At 35.0% G+C, this 20,101-nt stretch overlaps 1 protein-coding gene and 1 non-coding gene across 6 annotated transcripts; both read right to left on the reverse strand.

Annotated features, from left to right (window-relative positions):
* Positions 1-581: 581 nt before the first annotated feature.
* Positions 582-12,012, reverse strand: LOC142611572 (protein RIK). 5 transcript variants are annotated; one of them, XR_012840077.1, is made up of 12 exons: positions 11,836-12,012; positions 9,579-9,807; positions 7,402-7,500; positions 7,238-7,272; positions 7,068-7,143; positions 6,559-6,690; positions 6,390-6,467; positions 5,844-5,937; positions 5,654-5,771; positions 4,751-5,303; positions 1,392-1,589; positions 582-1,218 (listed from the first exon to the last, which is right to left on the reverse strand). XR_012840077.1 is itself a non-coding variant. In XM_075783653.1 (12 exons), the coding sequence occupies exons 1-12, from the start codon at positions 11,895-11,897 to the stop codon at positions 1,097-1,099; spliced, it is 1,815 nt and encodes a 604-aa protein (XP_075639768.1). In that variant the 5' UTR covers positions 11,898-12,012; the 3' UTR covers positions 582-1,096. The 5 variants fall into 5 exon arrangements, 3 of the variants coding, with proteins under 3 accessions (XP_075639768.1, XP_075639759.1, XP_075639778.1); XR_012840075.1 differs by having other exon boundaries at positions 1,392-2,139; XM_075783653.1 differs by having other exon boundaries at positions 1,392-1,608.
* A 1,192-nt stretch (positions 12,013-13,204) lies between these two features.
* TRNAP-AGG (transfer RNA proline (anticodon AGG)) lies at positions 13,205-13,276 on the reverse strand. Its single transcript has one exon. It is a non-coding gene; the product is annotated as a tRNA-Pro (tRNA).
* Between the last annotated feature and the right edge of the window lie 6,825 nt (positions 13,277-20,101).

Genomic DNA, 20,101 nt, shown 5'->3' on the forward strand with positions numbered 1-20,101 from the left:
GTAATAAAGAAACTTTAATGTTGAATATAGTGCGGTAGATAGATGAAAAATGCAGTTAGAAATTAATGTGAACTATGGAATTGGAAAATGGAGATTGAATACAACATATCTTATTAAAAAAAAAAAAAAAAGACTCTCTGAAGTCATAAATGTTCAAGTAGAGTTTGTTGGGCCATCACTCTCAAGACTGAACCAAACTTGGCTAGTCTAGTCTGAAAGAGACTTCACCGTGTGCAACTTGAATTTTCTTCAGGTCCTAGTCAACGGATGCTTTTGGTGCAAATGTCATCATATATTTTATTAATTATTTATACATTCATTGCATTTGGAGCTACAACTTGCAACCAGCAACTTGCAACGTGGACTATGTGGGCCATTGTTGTTAGAAATAAGAGAAAGAGAAATTTTATATGTCGTCATGTTCACGTGCAATGTACGTAACCCCTTAATTAACCAGGAAAATTCCACCAAAATGCAAAACAAACATTTTCCACCGAAGTCCAAAACAAACGTGGGATTCTTTTTCTTTTTCTTTTTTGGGCCTGTAAGGAAAAGAATTTGCGTTCAATACAGATCGAACATTTTGCAAATTATGCCAAGTCCAAGAACTCAAACAAGAGTCCTCTCTAATTTTTCACCACTCATTTTGCAGATTACTTCATTATTCATCAATATCAGTTGCAACTCAAATATCTACCTCAAAGTCACAAAGGAATATGGAGGGGAAAAAAATATGAGGGTTAGGGGGAATTTATCATTCATGTGTGATGACCAATTAATTAAAAACTATTCCTATCAACAAAGGAATACTATTAATGTACACCTATACTCAATTTGTGAATAATATACCATAGGTCTTCCCATTGCCTGCCCAGCTGCCAATGAAACGCATGAGCAGCATATCTACAGATCCAAATTGCTACTCAACAAGCAGCACTGCATCTGAACGTCCTTGCACCTCAGACCAGGCCACTCCGGAAAATCTAAACCATGCTCTGCATATAAACTCAAAACGGCAAGTAACTGGTATACCGGCCTAGCATATCATCCCTTCTCATTGCCAACAATCAACCAATTTACACGACCTATAAGGAACCTATAAGGCCCAGAAGGGCTTTCGAGCTGCTACTGCACTGGAGTTGCCACTAAGTGGTTCTTCATAGTTTTCCTCAGGGTCGTCATCCTCCTCCCCATATTCCATCAACCCGACCAAAGTATCTGAAATGAAACAGTTTTAGACACATTGTAAAATAAAATCAATAAGCAAAGTTTGCAAACAGAAGAAAACAAGGAATGTCCCTGCCTCTAGTACAAGAAACAATAATCCCATCAACATTATATCATTATTCAATGCATAACTAAAAACAAAGCAGATTAAGTTTTATTCCTACCAGGAACAGAATCGGGCTTTGTTTTGTTCAGAATATTGTTCTTGTCATGCCATTTAACAGAAGGTGTTGATGAAGTAAATTTTGGCGGAGGAGGTGGTGGGGGCATGGTTCTCGGTTGGGCTATTGGCATTCCATTGGATGCTGACTGGACCAACTTCTTTGGAGCCGGCATAGTTGAAACATTTCTCACACTTGAATCTGCAGATGGTTCAGCTGGCTTTAAAAATTTCAAATCCTGCAGTGAGTTAGAAAAAGAAAATCCAAACCTAATTCCTCAATAACAAAATAATGGTTATATACAATAATCTCAAATAAATCACAGAAAATTTCAGAACTGCAACACAATATATTTAGGATAAAAAATTCTGTGCTGCAACCACTAAATGTTAATGAGGTCAAAATCAAAGCTAGCTTTGGTGGTTGCTGAACTTCTTCTCAAGAAGTAGTTTGGCAGTCCATAGTATTGATGATGGCGCCCATTAAAGAAGCCAACATTGGCCCAATGGCAAGCGCACATGCACACACACACACAAAAAGAGTGATTTGTGTTTTAACACAATTCAGCAAAAAGACACATAAAACCAATCAGCATAAATTTAGAATTGGCCCCTGATCAAAAGCTATGAAGCCATAAACACCCTAGCCATGGCACCTCCACAATTGAAAACCCTGTGAACATACAAACCAACGACCCAATAGAGAGGTCCAGAATCTGCCTGTAAGCTTCATAGAAGGTCAGAGAAAATACCTGGAATATTAAGCACTGAAGTCAGCAAAAGACAGCAGACAGCCTTATAGCAATGAGAATGAAAAATTATTACACACACAAGAACACAATAGCAGGAGAATATATTGAAGTAAACAATCACGTTGATACCGAAGAAAACACAACCACATTCTAATAAACAAATAAATCAATGAAACATTTTGTAAAAAAACTCCAAAACGGATAAAGTTTGGCTCCACACATGTCTGGAGCCTTGGGCTCCAACCACCAATAGGAGTAGGCCTGTCCAACAAAACCACAGACTCGACCCACCCGGGAAAACCGACCGGACCCGAACCGTCCGCCGCCTGACCCGACCACCTGGCGGTCGACGGCGGATCCCTGCCTTCCCAACCCGATTCCAGCGGGTCGAGTGGCGGGTCTTCCCTTTGAAAACCCAATCCACCCGACCCGACCGTGATATTATAACCCACCACTTTTACAATCTCCAGTTCAGAGTCTTCAAACGAATCGGACCCTCACAGCCTCACCCTTAATTTCTCTCTGTTCCCTCGTTCTCTCTCAGTCTCTAGATCTCTCACACTTCCTCGATCTCGATCTCTCTCTATAGCAACACCTCTAGTTCAGAATCTTCGGATCTGCGAAACTCCACCATCACCGATCTGCAATCATATCCACCATTGCCGATCTTCGTTTCAGTCACTTACATGTGGGCTACTCGTAATGGGTTTGTAGATTTGTGAACTATTTCTTTGTTTCGGTCTCTTTATTTCTTCGTTTTAATCTCTTCAGATCTGTTATCATCTCTCTCTATTTCTGTTTGTGTTCTTTGGATTTATGGGCGATTGGTGTTTGGGTTTGTTGATTTGTTCTTCAGTGTAGATTTGTGCTTTCAAATTTGTGAAATTTGTAACAAGTTTGGTCTTTGATTCTTTGGATTTGTGGGCGACTGGTGTTTGGGTTTGTTGATTTGTTCTTCAGTGTAGATTTGTTCTTTTAGATTTGTGACATTTGTAACAAGTTTGGTGTTTGATCTGTCTTTCGGTCGAAGTCGGATCCGACCGCCGTCCACCCAAGCCCGATCCGACTCGACCTGTAGTTTTTCGTGGTCGGCGGTGGGTCTGATTTCCGGCAACCCGACAGGATCGGGTCAGTTCTGGGTTGAGGCCAAACCTGAACCGACCCGACCCGTGGACACCCCTAAATAGGAGGATGGCATTTGTCCAAGTGACACATGTCAGCTTTCTATTGCTGGATGGAGCCAAACCTTTTCCCTCCAGAACACCAAGCTACAAGGGGAAAACTTCATAAATGAGTGGAAAAACAACTCAGGAAGGGTGCATACAATTCGCACAAAAGTAAAAATAGACTTGCTCCAACATCCCTACCAAGTTCCGCTTACAATGCACACCCTCAGCTCTAATAGAAGTAGCAAGAACCAAGCTACTGATAAACTCATCACCCTTGGCTGTTTTGAAATCAATCACATACAATAAGCAAGCTGACAAGTCCAAATAACACTCAAGCTGATGTTTGTTGTTTGAAGCCCAGTTATAATTATATATTGTACAGAAGTGATGCACGAAAAAAGGAATAGGTGCATGCCCATGCACACAACCACCACCACCCCCCCCCCCCCAAAAAAAAAAAAAAACAACACACACACACAACAAAGAAAAATAAAATATGCATACACAACATAACTTTAATGTATAGATTCACGGTTAATGATAGTGTCACCTATTTGAGCCCACCTAGAGCTACTAGCTATACAACCAAGCCCAACTTGCTCAGGGTTAGGGAAGCTAGAGTAGGCATGAAACTCACCATAGCTCAACCAAGCAATAAACAAAACAAAAAAGAGCCGCTATTCAGTTCATTTCAATCCTTTGCATACATGCAGCTGATGTAAAGGCCAGGTAGTTCAGCCATCATGTGCCCAGAGATAGTGTATGCCTGCAAGCAACACCATCCCAAAATGGGGCAGGAAGATGAGTTTGTCCAGCACACTGTTTGTACAATAGTTTTTTTTTTATAGGTAGACTGTTGTACAATACCACACTATTGTACACTGTTTGTACAATAGTGTGGTATTCCATTCAAAGGGCTAAAATGATGAGAAAGAAACTCCAAACCAAGCATAATGTTCCCAAATCTTATCCTGGGCTTATTACCTCTCAACATGTCCTCCCAATGTCATTTATCAAATCTAAACAATAGAAATCTAACTTACCTTTCTACACTATTCTGGTACTACACTTTAAAGCAAGAAACAAAACAATCTTAAAATTTAACAGACAGTATTTCAGGCAACCAATTGCAAACCTCCCGTTATACCTTAAGAAAGCCGCAAAAGCTTTCATAAAATGATTTCTTATCACAATCTGGAAAGCCAAGATTGTGGACTTCGCAACATATTTTATAACCTTATTTGCTCATTTTGTTACACTCACTAAATTCACAGCCAAAGTTTATTAACAAAGAAATCTATAAACTTAGATTCACCCAAGGAATGTCCTTTATTTTAGCTTCTTTTACTTTCCCATTTAAGGTGATCAAAATCCAAACAAGATTTGTAAGATTATTCCTCAGCCATATTTGGAAAAATCTAGCTGGGATACTGCACCATTACCTGATGGGTTTTTGCTGGGAACTTTGAGCCAGTTGGTAGTTCCTGAAACTTCCGCTTCAGTGGAGGCCGTTTCTCTGTCTCAGGATCTGAGATACCACTCAACTTTGGTTCTTTTCTTGGTACTGAAGTTGTAGGAGCAATTGTAGAAGTGACAGGAGAAGGCAACTGCCTAAGAGCCAAGGCAACTTGTTGTAACGGTGTGGCTTGAGGATATATCCCACCATATCCATTGTAACTTGTTCCACTAGATACTAAAGGCTGGGGATAGCCAATTACATTTCCTTGAGACTGCACACTGTTCAAATATCCTCCAGATTGTGTTACTAGTGCTTGAGGAAAACCAGGAGGGATCCCAGGGACTCCAACTGAGGAGACCAGGGGTGATGGTGTAGAGCCCATAGTTGCAGATGTCAAACCAGGAGCGGAACTTGTATTTACTTTTAGTTCATTCCCAGAACTCTGAACTCCAGCCAATAACTGCTGTGGAGGAGGAACGGCACTATAAACCTGCTGTGGGGGTTGAACAGCACTATAAACCTTACATGATGAAACCCTAAAGAGTTGGAACCACAGGTTATTTTCCAATAGAAATAACAAACTACAGTGCAAAACAAATGGTGTTATCAAGAACTGTTTGATAGAATTAGATATTCATGCAAAGACCACAGCTGATGCAATGCCGAACTCTTTAGATTACCACAAAAAAACTGAAGTTAAAACTTAAGCAGGTGAAATAAATGGTTTGTATTAGTAACATATTGAACATAGAAGTTTCTACACAACAAAATAAAATACAACAGCATAGAAGATGGTGATAAAAAAAAAGGAAGGAACTGTATAACCCCATACCTACTAAACCCATACAATGCATAGAATAATTTACACCTAGCTTAATCCAATTACCTGGAAGCACCACACTCTACACTGATTGTATCTAACAAATTTTCAGCCAAACGCTTAGCATCTTCAAGACTTTTTGGATTATTGCTTGACAAAACTAAATGCAGTGGTTGCTGTCCTTCTGCCAGCATTATAAGAGTTAGACAATCAAAAGGCCTGTAGAAAGATCATATTTCATACAACAAGCTTGTACCTTCTCCATGTGAGCTTTCAATGTTTCCCGAACCACGTCCTCTTAGTAAGACAGTTGCTCCTGTTTCATTCATAATGTGATTTATATACTGGTCCTGCATGTACAAAACCGAACAGCCACCAGCACAAAAAACAATCTCTCCCAATTGTATGGAGATGTCAGAGAAAGCTAAAACATTAGAATCCCTCATCCTCATCAATGTGTAAAACAAAGTTCAAAATAACAAAACAAAAGAGAACAACATTTACCAGAAATGTAAAAAAAAAAAAAAGGAAAATTAATCAGGAAAGAATAAATTGGATCAGAACATAATATTACACAAAAGCAATGTGCTAAGTTTAAATCTAACCTCAAAACCAGTTCTCTATAAAAATTTTAGGAGAGATAGAACTGACTTGCTCTATGCACAAAGAGAGGCACTCAGGCATGCACACACACACACACACAAACTAACCATAGAGAACTACATTTCCATGGTCAAGTTGGAAAAAACAAAAGAAAACAAAGCAAAAGGGAGGGGAGATGGGAAGGAAAACAATATCTTACATTTGGTCCACATATACGAGCAGCAATGTTCAATGATGGGTCTGGTTCAAAGCCCAAAAACACACTTGTGCTCAGTGCCTGAGTAACCAATAATCAATTAGAAAATTCATGTGTTGTAATCCTTATTAAGCCTTAACACAAAAATGCTTGCAATGCAGCACATCCCTACCTTCACTCCATTGCTTATAGCCAGATGAAAAGTGGAAGAAGCTGGCTGCAAACTCTGACCTTGCTTCAGCATTTCTTCAACCATGGCAGCAGCACGATCAACTGCTAGTATCCGTTCAGCTGTGTCTTTTAACTGCAGAGGCAATCGGGCAATACAAGGAAACCAAAGGCATTTATCTTTATCAATATGGCTCATATATCAAGGTTTATACAAAGGAGAAGTAAGTTTAACTGGCTCATGAGAATATAACCAATGGGACAAATATTCTGGTTTATTTCAGTTTCAATTTATAAAGTACTTAAGTTATTTGGTTCCTGTATTATGTAAAACATTTATTGTAGATCAAATTTCTTCTTTTGAATCTACGCTAGCCATGTTTTTCTGTAGAACCATCAACAGTTCATTTAACCATCTGTGCATGTTATAACTATCTGAGTATTCAAACAGATACAACATCAAAATGAACCAACTATTCTTACATAATTGTGCACAGCATAAATCACACTTACGTGAGCTCCAGCAGAGATATGAAGATATAATGGCTTTTCCCCATCAGGCGGTGCATTTGGTGGACGGTACTTACCCCTGAAACAGGAAATCAGATTCTGCATTACATTCATGATGGCCAAAAACCCCATTGAAGAGGCTCCCATAGAAATTCCTTTGAAGAACTACAAACCTAGTTATAACCACAGCACCTGTGCACTTTTGAATCTGCAAGTAAACTAAGTTGGTCAACCCCATAGAAAAATAAAATTAAAAAAAAAAAAAAAGTTTTCAACTAAATTAAAAATAATAATAAACAAATTATCCAGTCATGCAAACTTGAAAATTAAGATTCACCTCCTCCTGCGTCTGCCGTTTTGTGAGCTTGTAACGAACGGAAGACTCAGCATCATTTATTACAATTTCTCGGGCTATTAACTCATCTTGAATCTTTAGCTATTTTCATTCGTAAAAATCAAAGGAGAAATGAGTAACAGATGAACATTCAAAATAAACAACAGATGACTAAGGAAGAAATATAAAAGAAACGATAATGAGTAGAAATCTTCAGTAAACTATAGTTCAACATTCACAATCATAATTACAGACCAGTGGCACTATATGTAACAGGAATTAATATTTCACATAGCCAAAATATTATTTGTATGTCCCTTACATGGAATCATCGTTTTCAACCAGCTACACCATAGTATTCCATTCTTTTATGTGCACAGTGCATGCATAGCATTCTTTAAAAAGATACAACACTATATTTATCCTTGCCAATATGAAACTAATTATATATATATATATATATATATATATATATATAATATTTTATTAAAAATATAGAGGACAAAGCCCGGGTACAAGGCAGTGCAACAAATTAAGACCTACATTTAAGGAAGCAGAGTTTCAAGGAGGAGAACAATAAACATCCTCAACCAATCAAACAAAGATCTAAGGAAGCAGAGTTTCAAGTGAAGTAAAGATACTTCAGCCCCGCTGATAAAACAAACTAATGGACTCAAACTGTCAAACAAAGACAACATTTTTATTGAAGGAGCTCAAACTAATGCAACAAAAGACAACATTTTTATTGAAGGACTTAAATACATCTGAAAGCTGGGCAGTAAGTTGTGACAGCAAACAGAAAATAAAATATATTCAAACTAACACAGAGAAAAATCCCAAGTGACAAATCGTATTAAACATTGTACAAACAAAAGGATAATTGAAATAGATGTAGAAAACATGAATAAATGGTCTCCAAATTTGACAAAGGAACCAACACATCATTCTGTCTTACACAATATTGTGCATAACCCTTCAATTATATTTTATGGGAAATCAGAGCAACTTGAATTTAAAAAATAAAAATAATATCCTAATATTACCAAAGTGATGATTTCAAAATGTTCTTATATAAATAATCACTTTTATTTATTGCCAAACCAAAATAAAGTCTGCTTGCATTTGGCATGGCAAATCACTTCATGTTATTAAAGCATTTATATACATACATAAGAATTTCAATGAGATTGCATGTAACGACCCAAGGAAAAGCACTAGCCACATTTGCACTATACCTCAAAAGGATTAATCACAATTGAGGCTCCTTGTAGTTGTTAATAAAGTCCATATCTACCCAGTAAATACCCGATATGAGACTCATTACACACCCACACACATTACACAATCAATCAAATCGGGGCATCACAATCTCCCCCACTTAAATCTCTAACGTCCTCGTTAGGCCCACTTTGTGGGGTAGTGTCTCCGAGCCCACACGAGGTTACCGGGCTGACTCTAATATCATATGTAACGACCCAAGAAAAAGCGTTAGCCACATCTGCGCTATACCTTAAAAGGACTAATCACAATTGAAGTTCCTTGTAGTTGTTAATAAAGCCCAGATCTACCTAGTAAATACCCAATATGAGACTCATCACACATCCACACACATCACACAATCAATTAAATTGGGGCATCACAATCTCCCCCACTTAAATCCCTAACGTCCTCGTTAGGGTCCACTTTGTGGGGTAGTGACTCCGAGTCCACATGAGGTTACCAGGCCGGCTCTGATACCATATGTAACGACCCAAGGAAAAGCGTTAGCCACATTTGCGCTGTATCTCAAAAGGACTAGTCATAATTGAGACTTCTTGTAGTTGTTAATAAAGCCCAGATTTACCCAGTAAATACCCGATGTGGGACTCATCACACGCGCACACACATAACACAATTAATCAAATTAGGGCATCACATTGCTTTCATCCACAGCTGCACCCCAAATATTTGATATTAAAAAATAGTATATATAAAATATATGTGGGTGTGTGTAATTTGAGTTTGTCTCTAGAAGAGAAACAAAATTGTTTCCCAAATACAGTTTGGTTGAAGCTTGAATATAACTCCAATTGTAAAGTATACCACAATGACAAATACTGCAGCAAAGTTCAACCAACATAAACCTGCTGAAGCCATCAGAAATCAATACAGACCCAGATAAGGTATCTCAATTGACTTACTTTAGGGACAATGGTGGCAGTGTGTTGCTGTATAGATGATGCCTGAAACACCTGTGGTATGGTTGCACAGCTAGCCACAAGAGGATTCATTAAAAGGGCACTAGAGACTGGAGTTACACCAGGAAGTGCAATCCCACCAAGGGCTATGTTGCCAAGTGGTAGGACCCCAGATAATGCTACACCAGCTGAAACAAAGGACTCTGCAGGTTGATCCCACTTTCTCTTCTTCCTGCAACACTGACTAAAAGTTAAATATTGCAAAATATTGCAGTGCTTATCATAACTAGGTACTGGCAAAGCACAAATATCGATTCCACTAAACGGAATAGTAATCTAGCCAAAATGAAATATATATTTAAATTGATTTGTGACAGTGCCATAAGGTAATAACAGTAGCAGCTGTATGGTAAAAAAAACGTGAATCATATCTAGACTTTCATGATTAATACGCTTTAAAATGACAGAATTTATGTACATCTTTCCATATCTGAATTTTCAATCTCAAAAGCTTATGCAGATGGTAAGGACTTCAGGGAAAATCAAGATTAAATACCAAAAAATTCAAGAATTTTGGTCTAGCTTCGATTGTGGGGCCTTCTTGGCAGCCTTCATGAGCGATTTTATTATTGAGTATTAGTATTATGTTTCTTTAGCTTAGAAATTTGTTGTTTTAATAAAGTTTTACCAAAATAAAAGTAGTTTGTTAATTTCTAGATTTTCTAAAATGGGCTGTGACAGGTTTTACTAGACCTATGAGTCTCCTTTTATGTTTTAGGTCCATTTGGTATTTGGTATAAAAGTTCTTGATAAAATACCACTTGTTCCAAAAACTTAAGTTATTAGGAAAGGATTTCTTTTTTTCAAAAAATAAGTTCTACACGCAACCAATGGGTCTTGAACCGACACCCTCACCCTCTATCCCATTATTATGGGAGGAGGAAGTACCAATTGAACTATAGCTCATATTTGGAAACTATTAATTTAATCATTTAACCATTATTCTAAGATTCTCCCCCATGTGTGGGTCCAAACTCCACCCTAATAGATAGTGCCCAACACATGAGATTTTTCACTTTTTAAATGGGAGGTAGATTGAAGAAAGGTTTCAAACTCAAGGCCACATGTTTTGATGCTAAGATAAATTACCAATTATTCCAAAAACTCAAGTTGTTAAGAAATTATGAATGTAACCAATATTCTAACAGTTCTCAATTACTTTTCTTTATTATTAGGGCTGTCTTTCTAAGGAAAAGGTTAATTAGGAGTCCTAATCCTTCTAGGAGCAGTAGTGGCAATTAGTGTACACAGGAGTCTTTTATGCATTCATTAAAAGAAATAGAAAATTTGAATTTAATAAAATTCTAGTGGGTGTGATTGCCTTCTCCTTCCTAAGTGTGATTGCTTGGGAAACCTAGTGGGATTGCCTAGAGCTTATCTTTCTTTGTTTCTTGTTCTATTCATTGTTTTAACAAAAAAGAGAACCATCAAACTCATTCAAGATCCAATCTTCTTGTTACTTACTCTACCTAAACCTTAAAACATCAAACCCTATTCAAGGACCCTTCAAGATCACATCAAAAACGCTATTTTTGTGTTGAATTCCTTATAAAAAATAAAATAAAAAACCTATATCGAAATTGGTTTCCGAGCCCATTAAGGCTGTGTTTGTTTTAGTGTAAAATATTTTTCGAGTGGAAAATAATTTCAGGAGAAAATATTTTCGGGAAAGGAAAATTTTAGTGTAAAATATTTTTCGAGTGGAAAATAATTTCAGGGGAAAATATTTTCGGGAAAGGAAAATATTTTCTAGTGTCGAAAATCATGCGAATTTGAAACATTTCAATTCAACAACTTCCTTTTTCCTCTTAAGCAGAACTAAACAAAACACACAGTTTATTACAAAACTATTATTTGCCTCAATTGCAAACTAATAACCATAGTCTCTTAAGCAAGAAAATCATAATATGCCCTCGAATTATGCCATAAAAAATGTAATTTTCTTAGTTATTTCATAATCACATTCCATTGTAAATCCAAAAACCAACGAAAACCCAGATATCCCTCAATCCCTCATTCAAAAAAAAAAACCAACAATTTCATACATAAACGTAAAGACCCCAAATCCCTAAAAAAAAAAACTATCTCCCTCCAAAACAAAGAGAACCCAAATCCATAAAACAATGAGTACGAGAATAAATAATATGCAAACAAAATTTAAAGAATAGATTATTGAATTGAAGAGTACAGAAACTCAAACCTCTGCCTTGTTTGTGAGACATCCTCGGATGAAGAAACCTTAGCGCCACTCTCCTCTGTCATTTTTCTTTTAAGAAAAATAAATGTTTTTTGTTTTTGTTTTTGTTTATTTTCTTGTGTGAATCGGTGATGGGGAGAATTGGTAATGCGAATGGGGGGTTTGGCTGCGGTGCTGGTGACTGCTGATTTTTCTTTTTCTTTTTCCTTTTTTTTTTTTTTAAGAAGTTGTGGTAGCCAATGAATTAGCGCCACGTATACGAGTCACGTGAATTTAATTTGTAAATATGCTTTGAAAACTTATTTTGAGTGATGGTGAATTTTGAAAATTTAATTTTTTGTTCTTATTTTTTAAGGTGTAAGTTAAATTTTATTTAAATTAGATGTTATTTATTATTTGATTAATAAATTTATTTTTTATTTATAAATTTAGATCATAAAAACTTTAAATTTAAATCTTTAATTATTAATCTTTGATTTTTTTTTTAATTTTGCAAGAATGAAATATATAAAATAACATGCAATTTAACGGTTATATTTTCAAAATTTATATCTAATTATATATATATAATTTTATATCAATAATAATAATTGTATATAAATAGTTAATATTAGGATGTTATGCACACTATTAATTCTTGTTACATAATTTAAATATTTGACATAGTTGTAATGTTTGAAAATTATATTAATTTACTTAGAAAATTTATTTTTGACTATCATATGTTTTTTTTATAGGACTGTCATATTTACTTAAAAGGCCATTTTTGTTAATATTTATAGTAAATACATATATTTAACAACATATAAATATTTGAAACTTATTTTAGTTTATTTAAAGAAAATTATTTTGGAAAATAGCATCTTTTGAATCTCATCGATTGAGTTTTATTTAGAAATATATATATATATATATATATATATCTCAAATACTTTTAAAACATTTTTATTTAACAAAATATATTTTAAAAAACCATTATTAAGTGAAAATTGCCATTGAAATAATATTTTTACCGTTATTTCAAATACTACCCTTATTGTTTATCTGATTATCTCAACTCTCAAGTTCGTCTTCTACCTTTTTCAGTCAAAAAAAAAAAAAAAGTTGATGGTCTTAAAAATACTCACTTTCTGTGGTCAAGAAATGGAGTCAAAGCCCACCCAAAAAAAATATTAAATAAAATTAACACCAAATCACAGGACAAATATAATATAGGCCAATCATTAAAATAAAAATAAAAAAACAATAAGGCAGACCAAGTTGGAAATGAGAGAGGACAATCGGAATTAGTGTCGTAATAACTCATTGTTTTGACTAAAGAGTGGCGTCGTAACAGGGTATAGACAGACAGAGCATAAAAGAAAAATATATAGGGGCATTCCGAGAATTGAACTCGGGACCTCTCGCACCCTAAGCGAGAATCATACCACTAGACCAAATGCCCTTTCTGTCTATTGTGAAACACAGATTTTAATTTCCCTAGTTTTTGACTTTTTGTTTTGTTTTATTTGGCTAAAACACTGTATTTCTTGCATTTGGTGAAACATAAATAATGAAAAGAAAAAAGAAAATACACCAAACCTATATGCTTTCTCTATAACACATTACGGGTATGAAATTTTAAAATTCTAAATATAAAACTTGACTCCTTTTGTATTGTTTTATGTGTGTAAACTGTAAACCATTAGATATGAAGAAATGTTATATCTACAATATTTTTCATAACAAATTATAGATGCTAAGTTGTTAGTAGTTATTAAATTTGGACTAACCCGATACCCAAAACAATCTAGGTGTTTTAATGGATTGTTTTTGCATAAGACCTTGTCAAACCCTGTCAACCATGGCGGGTTTGTGACAACCCATGTAACCCGAATGGATTTCTATAACCTAGTTGGGATTGTGAAATTTGTAAATTTAGTTGCTAAATTGTGCAATGCACGGAAAACTATTAAAAATGAGTTTTAAAAAATATTTTTATTAATTTGTTTTTGCTATTGACAATTGTTTCTATTGTAATAGTTTGAAAATCTATTATAGGACAAAGTTTAACATGACTACATATTTTGAAAATCCTATTGCACTATCAACCTTACCTAATTTTGTAACTTCAAATCTTTGCATAAATGTTTAACTTGTGCTTTTGATTTCTCAAGAATAATGCTAGAAGAAACTATGAATGCATTCATGTACCATCAATCACTATCACATATGCTTTGACACCAAATGATCTTAATTAATTTGATTTCACTTCTCTACAAATTCAAATTTATATTCACCAAAGACCACACAAAATATTTATATGAAAATCAGCAGTTATACTACTTAAGAATTATAATACAATAGTAACTGATATAATATATTTTTCTAAATATTTAATCACTATTCAATAAGTTGTATAAAAAAAAAAAAAGTTCACTATAACAACATATAACCATGCAAGGGAAATCATAGAAATAAGTTTATTGATAATAAAAGTGTCTTACAAAGTATTGCTAAGAATGGGAGGAAGTTCCCTTTGCCACATGTGCTCTAATTCAATAGGTAATGCATATGTTGCCATCTATTTTGCTCCTTTGTTTCTATTAACTTATACAACATGCCACCTCACATTTTGGAACTTGGAAATTACTTCTCTTACTTCCTTTATTTGGTGTCCATAGGAAGGAAGCATGGGTGGTTGCAAATATTTGACGGTGAAAGAGTGAAATTGGATATCTCTTGTTGAAACAATGTTAAAGGAGGACCCTTGTGCGTTAGGTTTAGGGTTTGTGGAAACATAATTCAAATTTTGTTGAACAAGGGAAAAAGAGTGAAGTCTATCGTTAAAGAAAAGAAAATTTGACTACAGAGTCCCCTTACATTTAACAGTTTAAGGTTTGTATATTTATTGGGCAAGAACCCAAATAAAAAAGCAAATTTTTAAAAATAATAATGATAATATATAATGACGTGGAAAATTATGAGAGCTCCAAAATCTACGTGGCGAACTCTAAAGAAATCAACAAAAAGTCAAATGTTTTGGTTTTATAGTATATATAGAATATATATTACATCTATAAGTCCACTTTAGAGCATTCACATTAAACATGCTATTTGTTAGAAATGCTATTTTTTAGCATCTCATTTCAAAAAAACACACTACATTAAGGGTGCTATACTTAAAAAGTTTTAACATCTGAGCTATAGTAGAATGTTATCCTTGAAATTCTACTACAGCTCAAATCTTTAAAGAAAAAAAAATTACCCACTTCAATTAAAATAAGAATTTCTCTCTCATCCTCTTTCTCTTTCCTTCTCTCTTTTCTTTCACCATCTCTTTTTCTCTTTTCTTCTCTCTTTTCTTTTCTTTTTTTTCTTTTTCTTTTTCACCGGCCTCTTTGTCTCTCTCTCTATGGCTTCTAATATGTCTCTCACCAGCCTCTTTGTAATCTCGCCTCATGAGGAAGGCGCCGAGCATGAGGTCGATTTTGTGGTTCATGGGTCTCTGCTGTTGATCAGGGTGGCTGGGTTGCGATGGTTCGGCAAGTGTAACTGGGTTTGGGTGGGTTTTGTGATTTGATTTTGTGTAGTTTTGGTGGGTTGATTTTGTGGTTCATGGGTCTCTGCTGTTGATCAGGGTGGTTGGGTTGCGATGGTTCGGCAAGTGTAATTGGGTTTGGGTGGGTTTTGTGATTTGATTTTGTGTAGTTTTGGTGGGTTGATTGGGGTTGCTTTGGGTTGTAGGTGTGGGTTGATTCAGTGGTCTGCTAATTGTGGGTGTGGGTCTCTATTGTTGATTGGGATGGCTGGGTTATGGTGGTTCAACGAGTGTGGCTGGGTTTTGTGATTTGAATTTGGGTGGTTTTGGTGGGTTGATTGGGGTGGCTTCGGTTTGTGAGTGTGGGTTGTTTAGGGTTGCGTTGGGTTGTGGGTGTGGGTTGATCAGGTGGCATTGGGTTGTGGGTCTGCTCTTATGACCGTTGCTGTGTTTTGTTCTGATGAATTATTTTATTGTTTTGGTAGATTATTTTATTGATTTGTAGATATTATTTTGATGTGTTATGTGTTGAAATAAAATATTTGATGTTGGGTGTATTTAAAAGTGGGTTGTTAAAAGTAATAAAGTGGCTTTTTGAGATGTTAAATGCTATATTTTTTAACACGTTTGATGTGAATGCTCTTAGTAACTTCTTTACTATTTAATATATTATGATATGGTAATTTAAAGAAAAGAAAACCTACAGATTTTTTTTTAAATGCACTTCTTTGTTTGTTTACATATTTCCAAGACTCTCATCCTATTAAAAGATTACTCTGTTTATTATGAAACCTTGATTTTGAATTACAACTACCAGTTTAATTTAGGCATATGTCTATTTGTTTTAATTCATAGATTTATGTTATGATTTCTCAAACTTATTTTTATATATGTATATATATTTTAAATTTTTTTATTTAAGCCTACTGCTCGACTGATAACCTGACTTGTAGATCAAGTTAATGTTCGAGCTAGGTATAATAACTATGGTTACTAGTTCTAATTTAAACTCCTCGCTACACACACACACACACACACACAAAAAACCTACTTTTTGGCCTACTAGTAACAACAAATAATAATCTACCCCTTAATATTTGTTATAAAAATGTTGTGAGAATATTATGAACATTACATTTCTCTTAAATATTTGCAAAACAAACAATGAGTTTCTCATGTTATGACACGTGTACATTGTACAATATATATTACTTTCACATATAACAAATGAGGGTTTTGTGTTACATTAAAAACCCCAAGGAGTAAGTGTTATACTTAAAACATCCCTAAGGGTTAAGTAGTATAAAATTATCGGTTTACATGTAGAACAGTGCCATACAACTTTAGGAGGCTAATTGTTCCACTCAAAACTTTAATAATGTTCTATGCTTTATTGGAAAATCACAAGGGGATTTTATATTTTTTTTTTAAAATTATATTTGTTCCCACAAATCTAAAACAATTTGAGAAGTGCGCATGCACGATGAAATTAATATGTCTTTCCAAAAATATCAAAATGTTCAAAGAAGTCCTCTAAATCAAATTAATGTCTTTCTAAAAATATTAATATGTTTGTGAGAGACCGCAAACCTGGGTGCTCTCAAAAAAGAGATTTGGGTGCTTTTAAGGGCACCTCTCTTTTTGGGTAAGTGGTGTGGAGTCGCCACTTATTTATTTATTTTTTTTACAAAAAAAAAAAAAAATACAAAATTACATGATCAAAATGCTTCATTGTCATTGATTGAATAAAAATAAATACAATCTTGGTAAATTGAATCTTACAAGACTTTGAGTTCTAGTTACAGTCTATGCAAAATAATACTGAAAACTCACTTAGTGTATAAAACACTTGTGAATGTTTAGATCCCAAAAAATAAATTTTCCAATACAAGCTTATATTCAAACAATATATGTGCGAAATATGAAATAAAAGCAATACCAAAATTAGCAAACTACTCTAAGCCATTAATTACTCACAATCAGCAGAAATCAAAAGCTAAGAGTAAGGGAAAGAGAGATGTAAACACAAGATAACACCGACACGTGTTATCGAAGAGGAAACCGAAGAACTCAGCGAAAAATCTCTCTACCACCTTCCAAGCAGTAAATGATCTATTAAAAAATCAATTAGAATACATGAATAGCAATAGACCCTCCAAGCCTAATATATCCAATGCACCTAAGCCCTCCAAGCTTCTTGCTCTAACAAGGTTTCGCTGAACCGTGTCTTCTCTACCTTCCCGAATCCCGTAATTAGCCTATTGCATCAACCAATATGAATTGGTTCTCCCTTAAACTGCTTCCTAAACACTAAGAACCTTCTCACAACTCTAAATTTGGTGAGTTAAGGATTTGGTTTATAATCCTCTCATGGGTATGATAATGGAGATGGTGAGAGTAGAGGAATTTGGAGAATTAAATGTATAAGATTGTAGATGAATCAATATTGTTTTTCTCTAGGGTTTCTCTCTAGAAGCTCTTTACGTTTCGTGGGTATAAGGGTATTTATAGTAAGGTATGAGATGGAATGTGAAAAGTCAATTTTCAGCAAAACAGGGTGCACTAGTAAGTCACTTCGCAACTAGGATGAGTCACGAGTTCTAGTTACCAGTTACCAAACTAAGCCAGACCGTACTTTTTTCCTGTAGTGATCCAACTGGCTTGACTCTTCATCTTCTTGCATGCATCACACGTGTGCTTCATTTGGCGAGTCACCACTCATGAGTCCAGTCGCGAGTCACCTTCTTGTTGCACACTCTTGATCAAATTTTTACACTCTCTCACACACAACCCTTACACTATTCCCACCTAAATTCAGGGTTTCTAAATGCTGAATTATAAGTAAATTTGATACAGAATAAAACCAACACATAATTGAATAAATTCAACTTTACAATCTCCCTCTTTGACTATTCCGTGACAAAACTCCAAAAAGGACTCTAGACTTAAAAGTGTGAGTTGGGAACAGTTGTCAAAATTCACTCACACTTAATTCTAGATCTATGAAGCTCTTGAACCATATGAAGAAGTCTCCTGAAAACAATATCACAAAATGCATTCATTAAGTTCATTGTAAGTGGAAAACTTGGAATGCATATGGAGTAAGCACAATACGATCAAGCAAGTATGAAAATGATAATGAAGCATAACTTGACCATACAAGAACAATCACTATAAAATAGTTACTACAATGAACATTCACACGGTGAATGAACATCCGAACATGCAAGCAAATAAGCTCAATGCAAAGTATCATTTGCATGTCCAATACTCAACCGATGCAAGAACACTAAAGCAAGAAGCATTAGGTTTAAATTGCATCAAGGATACAAGATCCAACAAGGGTACAAAACAAGAGTACTAAAGAAAATGCAAGACATTAACTAAAAGTACTAAACTACATAAGTAAGGCTACATAAAAACATAGTCTAAATAACTAAAATATCCAAGTATCCATAACACAAAGTATCCAAGTACTTTAAAAACAAAATACTAAAACCATAGAGTACTAAAATAAAGTGCTATGAAAACCAGAGTTTGTTTAGACCCTAAAAATTAAATTACGGCTAGATTGCTTTTACTCTAACTTATTTAAGTGCGGAACAAGAGTAAATAAAGGGCAATCATCGGATCTACTCTAGTTCATACACATGAACAATAAAAGTAAAGTACAAGAGTAAGGGAAGAGAGATGCAAATACAAGATAATACCGAAACGTGTTATAGAAGAGGAAACCGAAGAACTTAGCGAAAAATCTCTCTGTGACCCTCTAAGTTGAAATCGATCCACTAGAGAATAAAGTTGGAGTACATGAATAACAAAAAGCCTCCAAGCCTAGTCTATCTCATGTACTTAAGCCTTCCAAGCTCTTGCTACCAACGGACTTCTCGGAGTCATGTCTTCTCTAACTTTTCGGATCTCGCAATACACCTGATTGCATCCACCAAGCCTTACCGACTTCTTTTGACAAGTCCCCACAGCTTCCCAAGCTCCAAAACACTCTCTACACTTTGAATAGGTGTGGGTTGTGTTTGGGTACAAATCTCCTCTCAAAGTATGATAATGGGAGAGGGAAGGAGAAGATGCTACAATGATTTCTTACTAAGGATGAGTAGCTCTCTCTCTAAAAGATGGGTGTGTGTGTTGTAGAAAACCTATCTAGGGTTTTTTTTTCTTTGAATAGCATATCTTGCTTTTGTGGGTAATGAGGGTATATATAGTATGGGTGAAGGGTAAGAAAGTCACACTCAAAATCCTCGAGGCAAAGAGTTTTGCGGGTACCTCACGGGTTGGCCTTTCTCGCTAAACACTCGCAAAACTGACAGTCTGGCATGACTCTTCAGCTTCCAGCATGTGCTTCTCACATGGCCTTTTCACGGGTTACTCTTCTCGCGAACTTCTTGCGAGCTAGTCCTGAAACTGCACTGATTCTTCAATTCATGCTTGATTCTTCACCAACTTAGTACTAAATCCAATACAATAAAATCCCCTGAAATACAAGGAACAAAATTAATGCAATTATAACACTTTTTGTTATGGAATAAAGCCAACATAAAACATAGTTATAAATCACAAATTTACGATTATCTTGTAGATAAACACTCCAAAAAGTATTGATTATCCAAAATTTTGTTGTTATCTAATTATCCACTTTATTCCCATGCAAGCAAGCCTATTTTTAACACTAACTACTAGCCAATCACAAAATTATTTAATTAATTTTAATTACTTAGTCAATCAGAATTAATT

The sequence above is a fragment of the Castanea sativa genome, chromosome 1, assembly GCF_040712315.1.
Source record: "Castanea sativa cultivar Marrone di Chiusa Pesio chromosome 1, ASM4071231v1".
NCBI classification, from domain to species: domain Eukaryota; kingdom Viridiplantae; phylum Streptophyta; class Magnoliopsida; order Fagales; family Fagaceae; genus Castanea; species Castanea sativa.

What these genes read in the sequence shown, in the direction of transcription:
- LOC142611572 (XM_075783644.1), bottom strand. Translation starts at nt 11,897, where the DNA reads ATGACAGAGGAGAGTGGCGCTAAGGTTTCTTCATCCGAGGATGTCTCA. An exon ending in GTCTCACAAACAAGGCAGAG is followed by an intron (nt 9,808 to 11,835) that starts GTTTGAGTTTCT and finishes TCAGTGTTGCAG; the next exon opens with GAAGAAGAGAAAGTGGGATC. An exon ending in CTATAAGCAATGGAGTGAAG is followed by an intron (nt 6,468 to 6,558) that starts GTAGGGATGTGC and finishes TTGGTTACTCAG; the next exon opens with GCACTGAGCACAAGTGTGTT.